The sequence below is a fragment of the Leucoraja erinacea genome, chromosome 3, assembly GCF_028641065.1.
Source record: "Leucoraja erinacea ecotype New England chromosome 3, Leri_hhj_1, whole genome shotgun sequence".
NCBI lineage: Eukaryota > Metazoa > Chordata > Chondrichthyes > Rajiformes > Rajidae > Leucoraja > Leucoraja erinaceus.
The window spans coordinates 97,133,588-97,149,328 of record NC_073379.1 but is presented as its reverse complement, the minus strand read 5'-3'; the positions used below and the strand labels follow the sequence as shown (position 1 = coordinate 97,149,328).

At 40.8% G+C, this 15,741-nt stretch overlaps 1 protein-coding gene across 12 annotated transcripts in view; it reads left to right on the top strand.

Moving 5' to 3' along the window:
* The window catches only part of ppip5k2 (diphosphoinositol pentakisphosphate kinase 2), a 129,886-nt gene that overhangs the window by 17,362 nt on the left and 96,783 nt on the right, over positions 1-15,741 (top strand). For all 12 annotated transcript variants that reach the window (XM_055633254.1, XM_055633251.1, XM_055633260.1 and 9 more), the window contains exons 6-9: positions 1,412-1,497; positions 5,703-5,857; positions 7,903-8,004; positions 8,454-8,615. In XM_055633254.1, the coding sequence (XP_055489229.1) occupies positions 1,412-1,497; positions 5,703-5,857; positions 7,903-8,004; positions 8,454-8,615 (505 nt within the window). The remainder of the gene's footprint in view (positions 1-1,411; positions 1,498-5,702; positions 5,858-7,902; positions 8,005-8,453; positions 8,616-15,741) is intronic.

The following is a 15,741-nucleotide window of genomic DNA, read 5'->3' as shown; positions in this document are numbered from 1 at the left end:
ATCTTGCCGGTCAGAATGCCTGCAAGAAACACACTGTATATGCATGTTTCATAATAAGAACGGAAACTTGCATAATTCAAGATTATGGTTTATGAGATATAGTTACATATTTACTCAAGTTGTGGGTCATGAGTTAAACAAAATAATTTTGATAACATTGCATTTTGGGATTACCATAGATACATTCATTTGTGCTGAGTGCAAAGGTCAACTTCCATGGCATTGCATGCTTTTTTTTGTAATCTAAGTAATGTGGGAGAGAGCACATCTCAGGTGAAAATTCGCTATTTACCATCCGTATGTACACTAATCAGCAATTGAATTTCCCTTGCTTGTTGACTTGCATAAGCTTTACAGAGTACATTTTCACGTACAAAGTCTAGTTTGCTAATCAATAATAACTAGAAGTAAAACTCGAACAAATGAGATCAAGTAAACCATTTAAAACCCATAGAAAATATAGAGTCAATATTTGTTTCTTTCTCATCTGAGTAATCAAATAAAATAATTACAATTTGTTGAACAGGAGAGCCTAAAACACTGGCTACTTTTTAGTTACATTATTTTACTGATTAATTTTCATATTAAAGTTAGACTGATGTGTGGTAATTTCAACAATAAATTAAGAAAACTTCCACAACTTGTTTAAAAAAAACCGCTGATACTGGAAATCTGAAATAACATCAGAAGATGTGGTCAACAAGCAGTAAATTGGGCAGCATCTACAGCAATAGAAATAGTTAATATTTCAGGTTCAGGACCCATCAGTGCTTCACCACTGCTTTTACCTTGCTTAGTTACACTAACTCCATGAGTATATATTTATGGAAAAAATGATTATGTTTTTCTCCTTTCAAAATATGCGTCATAATAATATATACATTCCAGGGATGGTAGACATACTTGACAATATTTTCAGTGTTCCTAACGCACTGAAGAGGGACTGGATGGAAGGAAATAACGAACCTGTGATGGACTGGGATGTGTTCACCACTCTGCATGTTCAGAGAGTCAAGAGCAGGACAGTCGTCATACCAGGCTGAGATGCATCCATTAGAATATTTTCTATAGCACATCTGTGGAAGTCGGAGAGAATCTTCACGGCAAGCTGAATTTTCTCAGACAGCTAATAAATAAAGAAAAACACTGATGTGCTTTCATGATCACCACATTCGTTTGAAGAAACCAGGTTAGGTTACTGGTGATATGGAAGGCAGAGAGCATCCTTTTTGATGTTTAGTAACTTGAAGCTGTTGACTATTTCTACAGCATCTCCATTGATGAGGATAGAGTTGTATTCACCCCTTGCTCTTAATTTTTATTAATGCACATATGTCAACATGTTTTAAAAATGTTTTAAAATTATTTTTGAATATTTCAAGTTCTATTAACATATAATATTTCTATACAGGAGGGAAGTGTATCGGATCTTGAAAGAGGAAGGAATTGAGCTGCCACGTTATGCAATTTTAAATCGAGATCCAGATAAACCTGATGGTAATTTAGTTATACATACAAATACTTTTGTTGCTTCTGTAGTCAACTGTCATTACATTTAGATCTTACATTGTAAGCTGTTGCTCAATGAGAGCAAAATATTTGCAGATATGGGTCTCTCGTTTAAGTTCATCAATGGGTGTCCTTTGGTTAAATTCTCAGTACAGCATCTGGACATCAGTGACAATAGTTGAACTATCATATTTGCCCCCTCTTTGTTGATCTGCTGTAGATTATGTGATGTTGATTGCGCTTTTGGAGTTGATGCGCGGAGAGCTTGGAGACTTCAGGGCATTTTAGACAATTTGGATGAATGAATGGGCAGATTATGGCACTTTGCAGTATTAGGTTGATAAATGTAAGATTATCCATTTGGTAGAAATAAAACAGAAAGGCAATGTGGTATTTAAATGCTGAACAAATGGGAAATATTAATGTATAAAGCTGCCATTGTTCACCTGTTGAATGCAAATGTGCAGATGAAGCAAGTCGTAAGTTTGCTTTAATTGCAAGAGTTTTTGCATTGGAAGCAAGGACGTTTACTTCAGTTTGCAGGGCTTTAGAGAAATCATATCTTGAAAGGTCTTGATAGATTTGGGCTCCTTGTCCAAGAAAGGATGTGCCTGCCACAGAGTTTATCAGACTGGGCAGCAGGACTGTCAATTGAGGAGTGATTAAATCCCAGCCATGTCTATATTACTAAATCTCTGATCTTGACTGCTTTTGGTCCACTGTGCTGCGATTTCCGACAGAACACCGCCACATATGTCCGTCATTTCTGGTCACCTCGCTCAGAGCCCCCCTCCGCCTTGCGTGTGCGGAGGATTTTTCCCATCAATGACAAATCAGAGAGTTATTAATGTGTTTTTAAAAATCACCATTCTCTCTGCTGCCCCTGCTGGAGGGAGGGGGAGGGACTATAAAACCAAGAAGTGGTGGGCCTTATTCAGTCTCTGCAAGATGGATGCAGACAAGGGTCATGTCTCTCTGAGCTCAGAATAACACTGAACAAATGGCTACACAACTGTGAGTACCCTTAATGTGGTTTGAAAATGAAAATATGGTTTGTTTGAAGTAAAAAGGCACTGCCTGCAGATGGTTGTTTGGGTGCTATGGCTTGAAGTTGAAAGGCACTACTTACTGCAAATGGTAGCTTGGGTGCTTTGGTTTGAAGTTGAAAGGCACTACTTACTGCAAATGGTGGCTTGGGAGCTTTGGCTTGAGGTTGAAAGGCACTACTTACTGCAAATGGTGGCGTGGGTGCTTTGGCTTGAGGTTCAAAGGCACTGCTTACTGCAAATGGTGGCTTGGGGGCTTTGCTTGAAATTGAAAGGCACCACTTGCTGCAAATGGTGGCTTGCTTTGGTTTAAAGTTGAAAGGCACTACTTGCTGCAAATAGTGGCTTGGGAGCTTTGCCTTGAAGTTGAAAGGCACTACTTACTGCGAATGGTGGCGGGTGATTTGGCTTGAAGTTGAAAGGCATTTCTTACTGCAAATGGTGGCTTGGGTGCTTGGCTTGAAGTTGAAAGGCACTGCAAATGGTGCAAATGGTGGCATGAAGTTGAAAGGCACTACTTACTGCAAATGGTTGCTTGGGTGCTTTGGCTTGAAGTTGAAAGTCACTACTTACTGCAAATGGTGGCTTGGGTGCTTTGGCTTGAAGTTGAAAGGCACTACTTACTACAAATGGTGGCATGAGGTTGAAATGCACTACTTACTGCAAATGGTGGCTTGGGTGCTTTGGCCTGAAGTTGAAATGCGCTATTTACTGCAAATGGTGGCTTGGGAGCTTTGGTTTAAAGTTGAAAGGCACTACTTACTGCAAATGGTGGCTTGGGAGCTTTGGCTTGAAGATGAAAAAAATCACCATTCTCTCTGCTGCCCTTGCTGGAGGGAGGGGAGGGACTATAAAACCAGGAAATGGTGGGCCTCATTCAGTCTCTGCAAGATGGATGAAGACTAGGGTCACGTCTCTCTGAGCTCTGAATAACACTGAACAAATGTCTACACAACTGTGAGTACCCTTAATGTGGTTTGAAAATGAAAATATGGTTTGTTTGAAGTAAAAAGGCACTGCCTGCAAATGGTGGCTTGGGTGCTTTGATTTGAAGTTGAAAGGCACTATTTACTGCAAATGGTGGCTTGGGAGCTTTGGTTTAAATTTGAAAGGCACTACTTACTGCAAATAGTGGTCTGAAGAAGGGTTTCGGCCCGAAACGTCGCCTATTTCCTTCGCTCCATAGATGCTGCTGCACCCGCTGAGTTTCTCCAGCAATTTTGTGTACCTTTGATTTTCCAGCATCTGCAGTTCCTTCTTGAATAATTACTGCAAATGGTGGCTTGGGTGCTTTGGCTTGAGGTTGAAAGGCATTACTTGCTGCAAATGGTGGCTTGGAAGCTTTGGCTTGAAGTTGAAAGGAACTACTTACTGCAAATGGTGGCGTGGGTGCATTGGCTTGAAGTTGAAAGGCACTACTTACTGCAAATGGTGGCTTGGGTGCTTTGGCTTGAAGTTGAAAGGCACTACTGCAAATGCACTTACTTCCTGTTTGAACTGCATATTGATTTTAGATAAAACGCTACCACTTACCATATAACAATAACCATATAACAATTACAGCATGGAAACAGGCCATCTCTGCCCTACAAGTCCGTGCCGACACAACTTTTTTCCCTTAGTCCCACCTGCCTGCACTCATACCATAACCCTCCATTCCCTTCTCATCCATATGCCTATCCAATTTATTTTTAAATGATACCAATGAACCTGCCTCCACCACTTCCACTGGAAGCTCATTCCACACCGCTACCACTCTCTGAGTAAATAAGTTCCCCCTCATGTTACCCCTAAAATTCTGTCCCTTAATTCTGAAGTCATGTCCTCTTGTTTGAATCTTCCCTAATCTCAAAGGGAAAAGCTTGTCCACATCAACTCTGTCTATCCCTCTCATCATTTTAAAGACCTCTATCAAGTCCCCCCTTAACCTTCTGCGCTCCAGAGAATAAAGACCTAACTTATTCAACCTATCTCTGTAACTTAGTTGTTGAAACCCAGGCAACATTCTAGTAAATCTCCTCTGTACTCTCTCTATTTTGTTGACATCCTTCCTATAATTGGGCGACGACCAAAATTGTACACCATACTCCAGCATTGGTCTCACCAATGCCTTGTACAATTTTAACATTACATCCCAGCTTCTATACTCAATGCTCTAATTTATAAAGGCTAGCATACCAAAAGCTTTCTTTACCACCCTATCTATATGAGATTCCACCTTCAAGGAACTATGCACGGTTATTACGGCTGTGATTTTTGGCCATCTTCCTCAGTCCCCCCTCCGCTGAGCAGGTGCAGAGACTTTTTCCCATCAATGAAAAATAAAAGTGTTATTAATGTTTAAAAAATGTTGAGAATCTCTCTCCTGTCAATCACGGACTGAAAGCCACACCTTTTCCGGTGGGAGGGGGAGGGGTTATAAAACCCGGAAGTGTGGGTGTGGCTCAGTCTCTGCATGATGGGGGAGGGAGAGGTCATGACTCTGTTTGAGCTGTGAATCAACTGAACACACTGAATGTCTACTGAACTGTGAGTTTGGTGTTTTGTGTGGTTTTATGGTGGTTTCACCCTGCATGAAATGGTATGAAGCTGCATTTGAATTTGGTGGCCTTGGACCCTGCTTGAATTGGAATGAAACTGCACTTGAATTCGGCGGCCTTGCATCCTGCTTGAAGTGGTATGAAACTGAAGTGAGTTTGGTGGTCTTGCCCCCTGCTAGAAGTGGTTGTAAACTGCACTCTAATTTGGTGGCCTTGCACCCTGCTTGTAATGGTAGGAACACGGATTTGAATTTGGTGGCCTTGCACCTTGCTTGAAATGCAATTTCAAGGAATAGTCATGAGTCAACTGCCAGCCCACCAGCCGTGAGTGAGCTGCCAGCAGATCAGGCTTGAGGGACTGAGCTGCCACCCCAAGAACCCATACCAGCACTCCAGAAAGCCCCCCCCACTCGCCACCAATATTGGAATTGGTGGAGAGGTGGAATATTGCGTTGATAAAGGTCTATAACCTTTGGTTCTTGATTCCCCTACTGTCTTGTTTGAAAGACGTATACTGTTGCTGAGATCAAAATCAAATCCTTTTTTTAATGAATACGCTTAAATATAATACAAACAGACATCTAACCCGTAATTTATTTCATCCTAGAATGCAATTTAATTGAGGGTGAAGATCATGTAGAGGTCAATGGAGATATCTTTCAAAAACCATTTGTTGAGAAGCCAGTAAGTGCAGAGGACCACAATGTTTACATTTATTATCCAACAAGTGCTGGAGGAGGAAGCCAAAGACTCTTTCGAAAGGTATGTTCTGTATGCTTTTATAACATTTGCGGCTTGGATAACTTTAAATTAATTTTCTAAATAACTTGGAGTTAAACATTAAGAACATTGCCAGCTGCTTCATAAAATTGGAGAAAAGAAATGAAAGCTAGGCTTTATTCTTAGATTAGTAGAAAATAGCTGATTTTAGAAAGGTTCCAGACTTAATTACTCTTGTGGCTTAAACGTGAACAGAAGAGCTGAATTACAAGGAAAAACTGGTAGAATGTTGTCCACTTGCTTGGATGAGTTTTGCTCCAGGGGCTTGATAACATTTGGTACAAAGCAATGTTCCTGATTCCCTGTTCACCTCATTCAAGTTTAACTATCTTCAACATTGCATGCATATAGCTACAGGTTGTTTTTTTTTTTTTTTTTTTTTTTTTTTTTATAAATTATTCTTTATTTCGAACAGAATAAAAGAATAAAAAGCAAGTGTGAAACAGCATACAAAAAACAAAACAAGAATATTTATAAAGTGTCATAAACAATATCTATAAATAAATGAAATCATATGTGTCCGAAAAGGAGCAGGAAGAAGCCAAAGCTTATTAATTCCCACCCCTTATTCAACTGCTTGTAATTATCTTATACAAATTTAGCAGCTATATGTACACCATATGTACACCAGCCACTATATGTACACCAAATTATTTACATTTATACACTAATCAAATATTTACGCAACCATACAAAAAAGAAAAAAGAAAAAGAAAAGAAAAAACCCGCAAATACTATACAGTATCTTGGTCATATTTACAACCCAGCACTCTATAATCACCCTTCCCAATACAATCAGTATAACAAATATCCCACTCACAATCACTTATCCTCATCCCAATATCCTTTAAAAAAAAAGTGTTTTTGTACATCTTTTTAAACTGAATTATGCTTGTGCTAAGTTGTATCTCCTGTTCCAGACCATTCTACAAATTCACACCACAGATTGCTATGCACATACTTTTAAGAGTTGTTCTGACATTGAATTGTTTTTTAATTATGTTCCCCTCTCAAATTATACCCACCCTGTCTTTCCATAAACAGTGTTTGTATATTTCTTGGAAGTAAATGATTTCTTGCTTTGTACATGATTTGCGCAGTCTTAAATTTAACCAGATCGGTGAACTTCAGTGTATGTGACTTTAAGAATAATAAATCGGTATGTTCAAGATATCCAACGTTATTGATAATTCTTATTGCTTTTTTTTGTAATGTGCATAACGGCTGTAGGTTGGTTTTGTAGGTGTTACCCCATATCTCCACACAGTAACTCAGATATGGCAATATGAGTGTATTATACAGAGTATGTAATGATTTGTGGTCCAGAATGTGTCTTGATTTTCCAAATATTGCTATAGACTTTGCCAGTTTTGCTTTGGTATAAGGTGCATTGCAAAAGCTTGGCAAGATTTCTTTGACTTTGTTGACCAAGATTTCTTTGACTTTGTTGACCAAACATACAACAGATAACTCCTTGAGGATAATGAGTTACATGGGTATAACACATTTATCTATAAATTCTCCTGCCTCTAATTTATCAGAAAAACTCAAATATATTAACATTTATTTATCGTAACTGCATAAAAACCCAGACATTTCCTTTTCATTTCAAATTGGAGTATCACCACCACCTTCTCTATCACTATCATCACCTTAACAGCGATGAGTGGTTATCTGTAAATACTGGCCTCGTCAAAGCCCATATCCTTCATTAAGTAAAAAGAGCAAGTGTGGCAAGTGAGTGGGAAATGACACTATCAATTCTAAGCTACATACTTGAAATGGATTGCCATTCCTTACCATTACTGGCTCCTGTATCTCCCTGGTGTTTAGTACCCATAAAGCAGGAAGGCAGCAATAACCTTTTCAAGGGATTTGGGAATGGACTTTCTTCAAGGAATTGTGGAAAACAATCCTTCATATAATTTGTGTGCCTTTTGGAATCAATTGGTAAAATACTGAAAACATTATCTATTAATAAAGTGCTCAAAATACCATGTAAAGAGTAAATTGTTCTTCTGTTTTAGATTGGAAGTAGAAGCAGCGTCTATTCTCCTGAAAGCAATGTCCGAAAAACTGGATCATATATATATGAACAATTTATGCCGACAGATGGCACAGATGTGAAGGTACAGAGCACCTTTTCAAACTAAAGTAATCCTCAGTATACAAACAATATTATTTGAGCTTTTCATGTCCATGGAAATTATGGTTTTCATGAGCAATCCAAGCTCACTGGCAACAGTTCTTTGGCCTTAGTCATAAATACTTAAGTTTTCGCTAAATTTTTGCAATACTATAAAGTAATTTTATTTTTTATGGCAACTGCCCTCCTTATTTTTGAATGCCTTACCTCGAGGAAAGAAAATTACTCTAGAATATCCATGTCCTCCAGAAATGCTACCTGACCTACGGAGTTGCTCCAATACCTTGTATTTTCTTTTAAAGCAACATTTGCAGTTCCTGTGTAGCATGGAAAATCTATGTTTTTTTCCCTCTTTCAATGAGTCCTTATACTACTGTCTGAGCTTCCATCTCACTCATGTTTTTTTTTCCTCTTCAAAATACAATTCTGAAGGTTTATACAGTTGGTCCAGATTATGCTCATGCAGAGGCTCGCAAATCTCCTGCTCTGGATGGCAAGGTTGAGCGTGACAGTGAAGGAAAGGAAGTTCGATATCCTGTCATACTAAACGCCAGAGAGAAGCTAATTGCTTGGAAGGTTTGCCTTGCTTTTAAGGTGAGTGGTCGAATTAATAAGTGCACACAGTTAGTTTAATAAAAACAGAACACCGTTTGACTATGATGAAAATAAGTGCTTCGTGCTAGCATTAAACATAAAGAAAATACATAAAGAAATTTAAAAGAATGATAGCTTAAAGCCGAGATACTAGTACTTTGAAATTTTAGTTTTTTACGAATCTTCGGATGTGTTCTGTGCAAAATCTGGATATTTTACACTGATTCTTGAAATTAAATGTCATTTGTTTGGGGAAAAAAAAAATCAGTTTGGCATTCGTATTTACTTAAATCTTTTACCAGTGGCAGCTTGTACGTTGATTAAATGTAAAAGAAATGTGACTAAATGCTGAAATAGACTGAAAATTTATGTTGTGGGAATGAACATATATTCCCAATGTAAATGATTCCTAATAACATTCTCACATTTAAATTAATATAGTTGTGGTCTTTTTAAATTAAATGTGATATTAATATTTTTTTCTGTATCAGTGTTAAGTCTTAACATGGCAGATCATTGAATTGTGGAGAAATTTCATTTGTGTTCCTTTTCTGGTGTGTTGGCAATTTGAACTTCAGTTTTCAAAATTCTGCACTTTGTGAAACGTAATTTAAACAGGTTGGAACATCTTTCCTTGTGATTGGAAACAGAATCAGGCCATTTCAGTCCAACTTATCGATGCCAGCTTTGAATCCTCTTGCTAATCCCATTTGCTGTACTTTCATTGCCACTGGTTAAAAATCTTGGAATCGCTACCCAGGATTATGAACCATCCGTGATGAAGAAACAATGTTGTATTTCTATGTACAGGTGCACAACCTTTTATCCGAAAGCATTGGGACCAGACACTTGTCGGATTTCGGACATTTTCGGATTTCTGAATGGAAGATTTTTAGGGTAGATTAGGTAGGTAGCGCGGGCGGCTTGAAAAGTCTGGAGCGGCTGCCTCCTCCCCGGAGACTGGGGAATCATTGTAAATCATTGCATAAATGTTAGTCAGTTAGTTTGGAGGGATTTTATGTGGTGGTGGTGGGGTGAGAAGGGGGAAACTTTAATTCTTAGTGCACTACCTGGTCCGCGACTCCCAACATCGCGGAGCTGGGGGCTCCGTCCGGCCGCGGGCGGCGCCGGTTGGAGCTCCGACCCCGGCAACTCTACCCCTGGCTGCGAGGCGCTCCAAATCCAGCGCCGCCCGCGGCCGGACGCCCGCAGCCCCAGCTCCGCGAATGTTGGGAGTCGGCGGCCACAGCGCTCCGGAGGCTTACCGCACGCACGGCCGCGGTAAGGCATTGCCCGCTCCCGCTGGTATCCCAGCGCTGCGACGCCGCCGACTCCCAACATTCCGGAGCTGCGGGCGTCACGGTCCGCGGGCGGCGGTGGATTTGGAGCGCCTCGTAGCCAGGGGTAGAGTTGCCGGGGTCGGAGCTCCAACCGGCGCCGCCCGCGGCCGGAAGGAGCCCCCAGCTCCGCGATGTTGGGAGTCGCGGACCAGGTAGGGCGCTAAGAATTAAAGTTTTTCCCTTCTCACCCCACCACCACCACATAAAATCCCTCCAAACTAACTGACTAACATTTATGCAATGATTCCCCGGTCTCCAGGGAGGAGGCAGCCGCTCCAGACTTTTCAAGCCGCCCGCGCTACCTACCTGAGATAGAGTTGCCGGGGTCGGAGCTACAACCGGCGCCGCCCGCAGCCCCAGCTGGGAGTTGGCGGCCACAGCGCTGCGGAGCTTACTGCACGGCGACCCGGTAAGGCATTGACCTCTCCCCGCCTCTCCGACCAGGTAGGGGACTAAGAATTAAAGTTTACCCCTTCACATAAAAGCCCTCCAAACTAACTGACCAACATTTAAGCAATGATTTACAGATGTTTAAGTGTCTCCCTGGTCTCCGGGGAGGAGGCAGCCGCTACAGTAGTACAGACCTGGGTTGACCGTGGGTCGTTTCGGGTCAAGTTTGGCGCCAAACGCGAGCTTTGGTGTGCAGACGACATCCTGGGGAAAAATGGCCGGTTTTCGGTGTTTTTCAGTTTCCGGAACTCCGGATAAAAGGTTGTGCACCTGTAACTGCCACAATTTCCAATGATCTATGTGGTGTCTTACCAGTACCTCAAAAGGCAATTTGTCAGTGTTGTCAGCAAAGCATGCATCATTTAAAATGAATAACAAAGTTTGTACTTCTTCAAACTTTGGTTTCTTCGAATCTAACCCTTGCAGTAAGATTGTGCAATCTGTGATAAAATTGAGGCACCTTGATATACAGTTTAAATCCTGATTTTATACAGTTGTTCACAGGGGGCCCTTGGATAAAAATGTATGCCTGCAAATTCTATCTTAAAGTACTGTTCTTTCAGTGCTATATGATGCTATATATTACATAACAATAGCAAATTTCTTCAAGTGAAATTGGACCAGATAATTCCCATAACAACCCACATTTGTGTACTTTGTTGCATTTCCAGCGTTAGATTGTCGTCGCCGATCAACTGAACTCTGACAACAGAGAGTGGTGAATCTCTGGAACTCTCTGCCACAGAGGGTAGTTGAGGCCAGTTCATTGGCTATATTTAAGAGGGAGTTAGATGTGGCCCTTGTGGCTAAGGGGGATCAGAGGGTATGGAGAGAAGGCAGGTACGGGATACTGAGTTGGATGATCAGCCATGATCATATTGAATGGCGGTGCAGGCTCGAAGGGCCGAATGGCCTACTCCTGCACCTAATTTCTATGTTTCTATGTAACTTCCATTCATTTTCCAGACACACTTTATTTACTTGTGCATCAGGAACATTGATGTGCGTCAATGAATGCCTAAAGATTGTTGTGCTGTACAGCTACCCTAACCTTTGTCATACTGCAGCTTCCACATTGTGCTGTACAGCTATCTTAACATTTGTCATACTGCAGCTTCCACAAGTTCATGCACCTAATAAAATCAATCATTACTCATTTTAACCAGTATTCGCAGAAATTACTCAAAAGTTCCAAGCAACAGCCACCGTGAATTTGGCTCCATAAACAAGAGGCGCAGTGTGCTTTGTTCTTGGTTTATTACTGATTTGAGGGGATACTGAATTGATGAGATGTTCTCGAAGGATAGTGTCACAGCTGGCTGCAGTGGGCTCAATGTTTCCTGTAACGCATCACAGTATGTTAAAAATATCAGAGAGAGCTTGTTACAGTGCTTAGCTACTGACCGACCCTTTCAATGGGTCCCTCTGTTAGACCACTGCTCAACAACAATTGCAACTGGATGGGCATGGGCAGGTGACTTGAAGTATTGATTGCACTAGTGAAGCACTAAAAGCAGAGACACCTGTGTGGTGTCTATTTAAATTGCTGTTTCTTTTTTTTTCTCCCTCCCACAAATATGTAATTACTGATTTTGTTCCATTCTGTTTTGTGGTTTTGTATTTTGCACAATCCGCAATCATTGCCACTTTTCATTTCACTGCACATCTCGTATGCGTATGTGATGAATGGACTTGACTTGACCTCATTATTATTATACCTCGTTCCCCTGCTGTTATATAGTACCAATCTTTCTACTACACCAAATAAGTTCATCCTTAAACTTCAGGATTTGGGCCTCCATCAGCAACTGGTTTTGAGACTACCTAACTGATAGACCCCAATCAATCAGAATTGGTCATAACAATTCCTCCACCCTGATCCTCCACAGTAGTGCCCCTCAAGGATGTCTGCTGAGTACTTTGCTCTACTCCTTGTACATCCACGACTATATGGCTAAGTACAACTCCAACTCAGTTGTTAAATTGGCCAAAGATACCACTGTGATCAGCTGGATCAACAATTATGATAAGTCAAAGTACAGGATAGCAATTAAGAACCTTATTACATCCATGTTGCTTGTAATGTCAGCAAAATAAAAGAGTTGTTGACCTAAGCAAGTGGGGGTTGGGTGAATACAACTCTGCCCTCATCAATGGAGCTGAGGAATCTAACTTGGTCCCTTCACATTGATGGAGTGATTTAGAAAATGTATTAGTGTCTTTTTTTAGGTGTCTTACAAGATCTGTTCAGTTTAGTTTATTGTCACATGTACTGAGGTACAGTGAAAAGCTTTTGTCACGTGCTAACCAGCCAGCGGAAAGACAATACATGATTTAAATCAAGCCATTCACAGTGTACTTATCAAGCCTGATAAGGTTTAATGTAAGATAAAACCAGTAAAGTCAGATCAAAGCTAGCCCAAGGGTCACCGATGAGGTAGATGGTAGTTCAGGACTGCTCTCCAGTTGTGGTCTGGTGGTCCATTTGTTTGATAACGGCTGGGAAGAAACTGTCCCTGAATCTGGAGGTGTGCGTTTTCACACTTCTATATCCTTTGCCCGATGGAAGAGGGGGAAAGAGGGAGTGGTCAGGATGTGACTCGTCCTTGATTATGCTGCTGACCATACCGAAGCAGCGTGAGGGAGGTTGGTTCATGTGATGGTCTGGGCTGCATCCACAATCAGCTGCGATTTCTTGCTGTCTTGAATTGAGATGTTCCCAAACTAAGCTGTTATGCATCCCGATAAAATGCTTTCTATGGCACATCTGTAGAAGTTGGTGAGATTTGTAGGGGACATGCCAAACTTCCCAAACCTTCTAAGGAAGTAGAGGCAATGGTGTGCTTTCTTGGTCGTTGATCAATATGGGTGGTCCAGGAGAAGTTGTTGGTGATATTAACACCTAGGAATTTTAAGTTTTCAACCATCACTACTACGGCACCATCAATGAAAAGGGGGGTATGAGTACCGCTTTGTTTCCTGAAGTCACTATCTCCTTTGTCTTGCTGATATTGAGAGAAACGTTGTTGACTCGGGACAATCAGGACAATCTCATTCTTGTACACCGTCTCATCTGTATGTCTATCAGTATACTATTGAACTTCCACAGATGTGCTACAGAAAGTATTCTGACGGATGCATGTCAGCCTGATACTGTGATACCAGCTCTGCTCTTGCCTGCCTAAACCTACAGAGAGAGTTTGTCTCGTACGTCCATCCAATCCATCTGCATGGTGTGTTGGATCAGGAAGACTGGAAGTACCATCAAGGATTCCTGTCAACCAGGTCGTTCCATTTTTTTCTCTTCTATCTTGCGGATGAAGATAGAAGAGCATGAAAGCTTGGATGTCGAGACTTGAGAACAGCTTCTTCCCCACTGCTGTCTTAAAATTGCCTCTTTAACACCCCATTCTCGGAAGAGCTGCCACATAATCTGATTCTCAACGCTCTCTTTCCTTTGGTTACCATGTTATTGTATTAAAAAATAATTTTTTTGCACTGTTAGGATTTTGCACAACAATCTTCCGTCATTCTGCTGCTTTGCACTTGCAGTTGTATTTATCATTACTGTATTATATATACGGTTTAATTTATGAGCTTCATCTGTCATAGAGTCGTACAGCATGGAAAATAGCCCCTTCGGCTCAACTTGCCCACACTGACCAACATCAAAAGTCAAAGTCAATTTTATTCATCACATGCACCCAAAGGTGCAGTGTCCCATCTACACTAGTTCCACCTGCCTGCGTTTGGCTCATATACCTCTAAACCTGAATTAAGCATGTACCATCCATTCATCTGAAGAAGGCATTTCATTGTACCCCGTATTGTATATTACAATTTCAGATTAGTCTGAATCTTAATCTACCCAAGTATATAAAGTATTGGAACTCATAAGCAGATGGACAAAATAAGTTAAGCGGCACAATTAGCCGAGCTATTGCTGTCTGTGGTAAGAGTTTGTACATTGGCATGATGACCACGTGGGATTCCACTAGGTGTTTCAATTTCCTCCTACATCCTAGACATTGGATTACTAGGTTAAAAAAGACACAAAGTGCTGGAGTACTTCAGCGGTTCAGGCCGCATCCCTGGAGAACATGGATAGTTGACGTTTAGGGTTGGGATCCTTCGCAGAAATTGGGACCCTAGACAGGGTGAACAAGAAGGACCCATTTCCCATGATAGAAGGCTCGGTAATTATTAACCTTAACCTACCAATTAATAGGTTACTCATACCTACCAGTTGTAATTGGTAGACCTACCAATTGGTGTAAATTGGCCCTAGTGTGTATTTAGGTAGTGGAATTGCTGGGAGAATAACATGGGATTAGGTTCCGGTTGGTGTAATTGGATGGTTGATGGTTGGCATGGACTCAGTGGGTCGAAGGGCCGGTTTCCTTGCTATATTTAAAAAAAAAATGATAATATATGTCCCAGGCCTTTAGCAAGGAGTAGTCAGGATTGCTGATGTGGTCAGTACTTTTGTTCTTGAAAAATGAAGGAGAAGTTGATGAGCTGAGCAACTAAACTGATCAGCTTAATATTGTCCCTGAGTAAGCTATCGGAAAATTTCTGTGGAATATTAGAAATCAGCATTTTGGAAGGTTAATCAAAGTCTTAATCTTAAATCAATGTTAAACCAGTATTTGCATGGTCCCACGTGATGTTTTGATCAAGAAGCTAAAAGCTATGGGATACAAGAGAAGGTGATGAACACGATATAAACAAAAATTATCAGAAGGAAACAACAGATAGCAAATCATCAGCAGGATTTTTAATGAATGAAGGAGTTCTAGGGGGCATGGAATCACGAGAGACTGACTAGGTGGACACACAAGTGATATTGAAACTTAGTTCCAAAAAATGTGAGGATAATGCTTTCAGTAACAAAAATGATAAAGAAAAACCTAAAATGTGTAAAGGAACAGAGGGATCTTTGGGGTGCACATCCACAAATTCTTGAAGGTGCCAGGCCAGATAGATCATAAGGAATAGGATTAGAATTAGGCCATCAAGACTACTCCGCCATTCAATCATGGCTGATCTATGTCTCCCTCCTAACCCAATTCTCCTGTCTTCTCCCCAAAACTGATAAACTGGTTAAAAATGCCCAGGCATAGAATATAAAATATGCAAGAACTGAATTAACATGAGTAGGCCATAGTTAGAATATATCTGCTCAAGACACCACTGAAAAAGTATAATTGCACTGATAAAAGTTCAAAGAAGATATGTACGGTTATTGCTGGGGTTGGATATTTGACACTTATGTGGTTGCTTTCTTTGGAACAAAGGTGTATGGACAGACTTAACTGAAAGGCTTAGACAGGGCG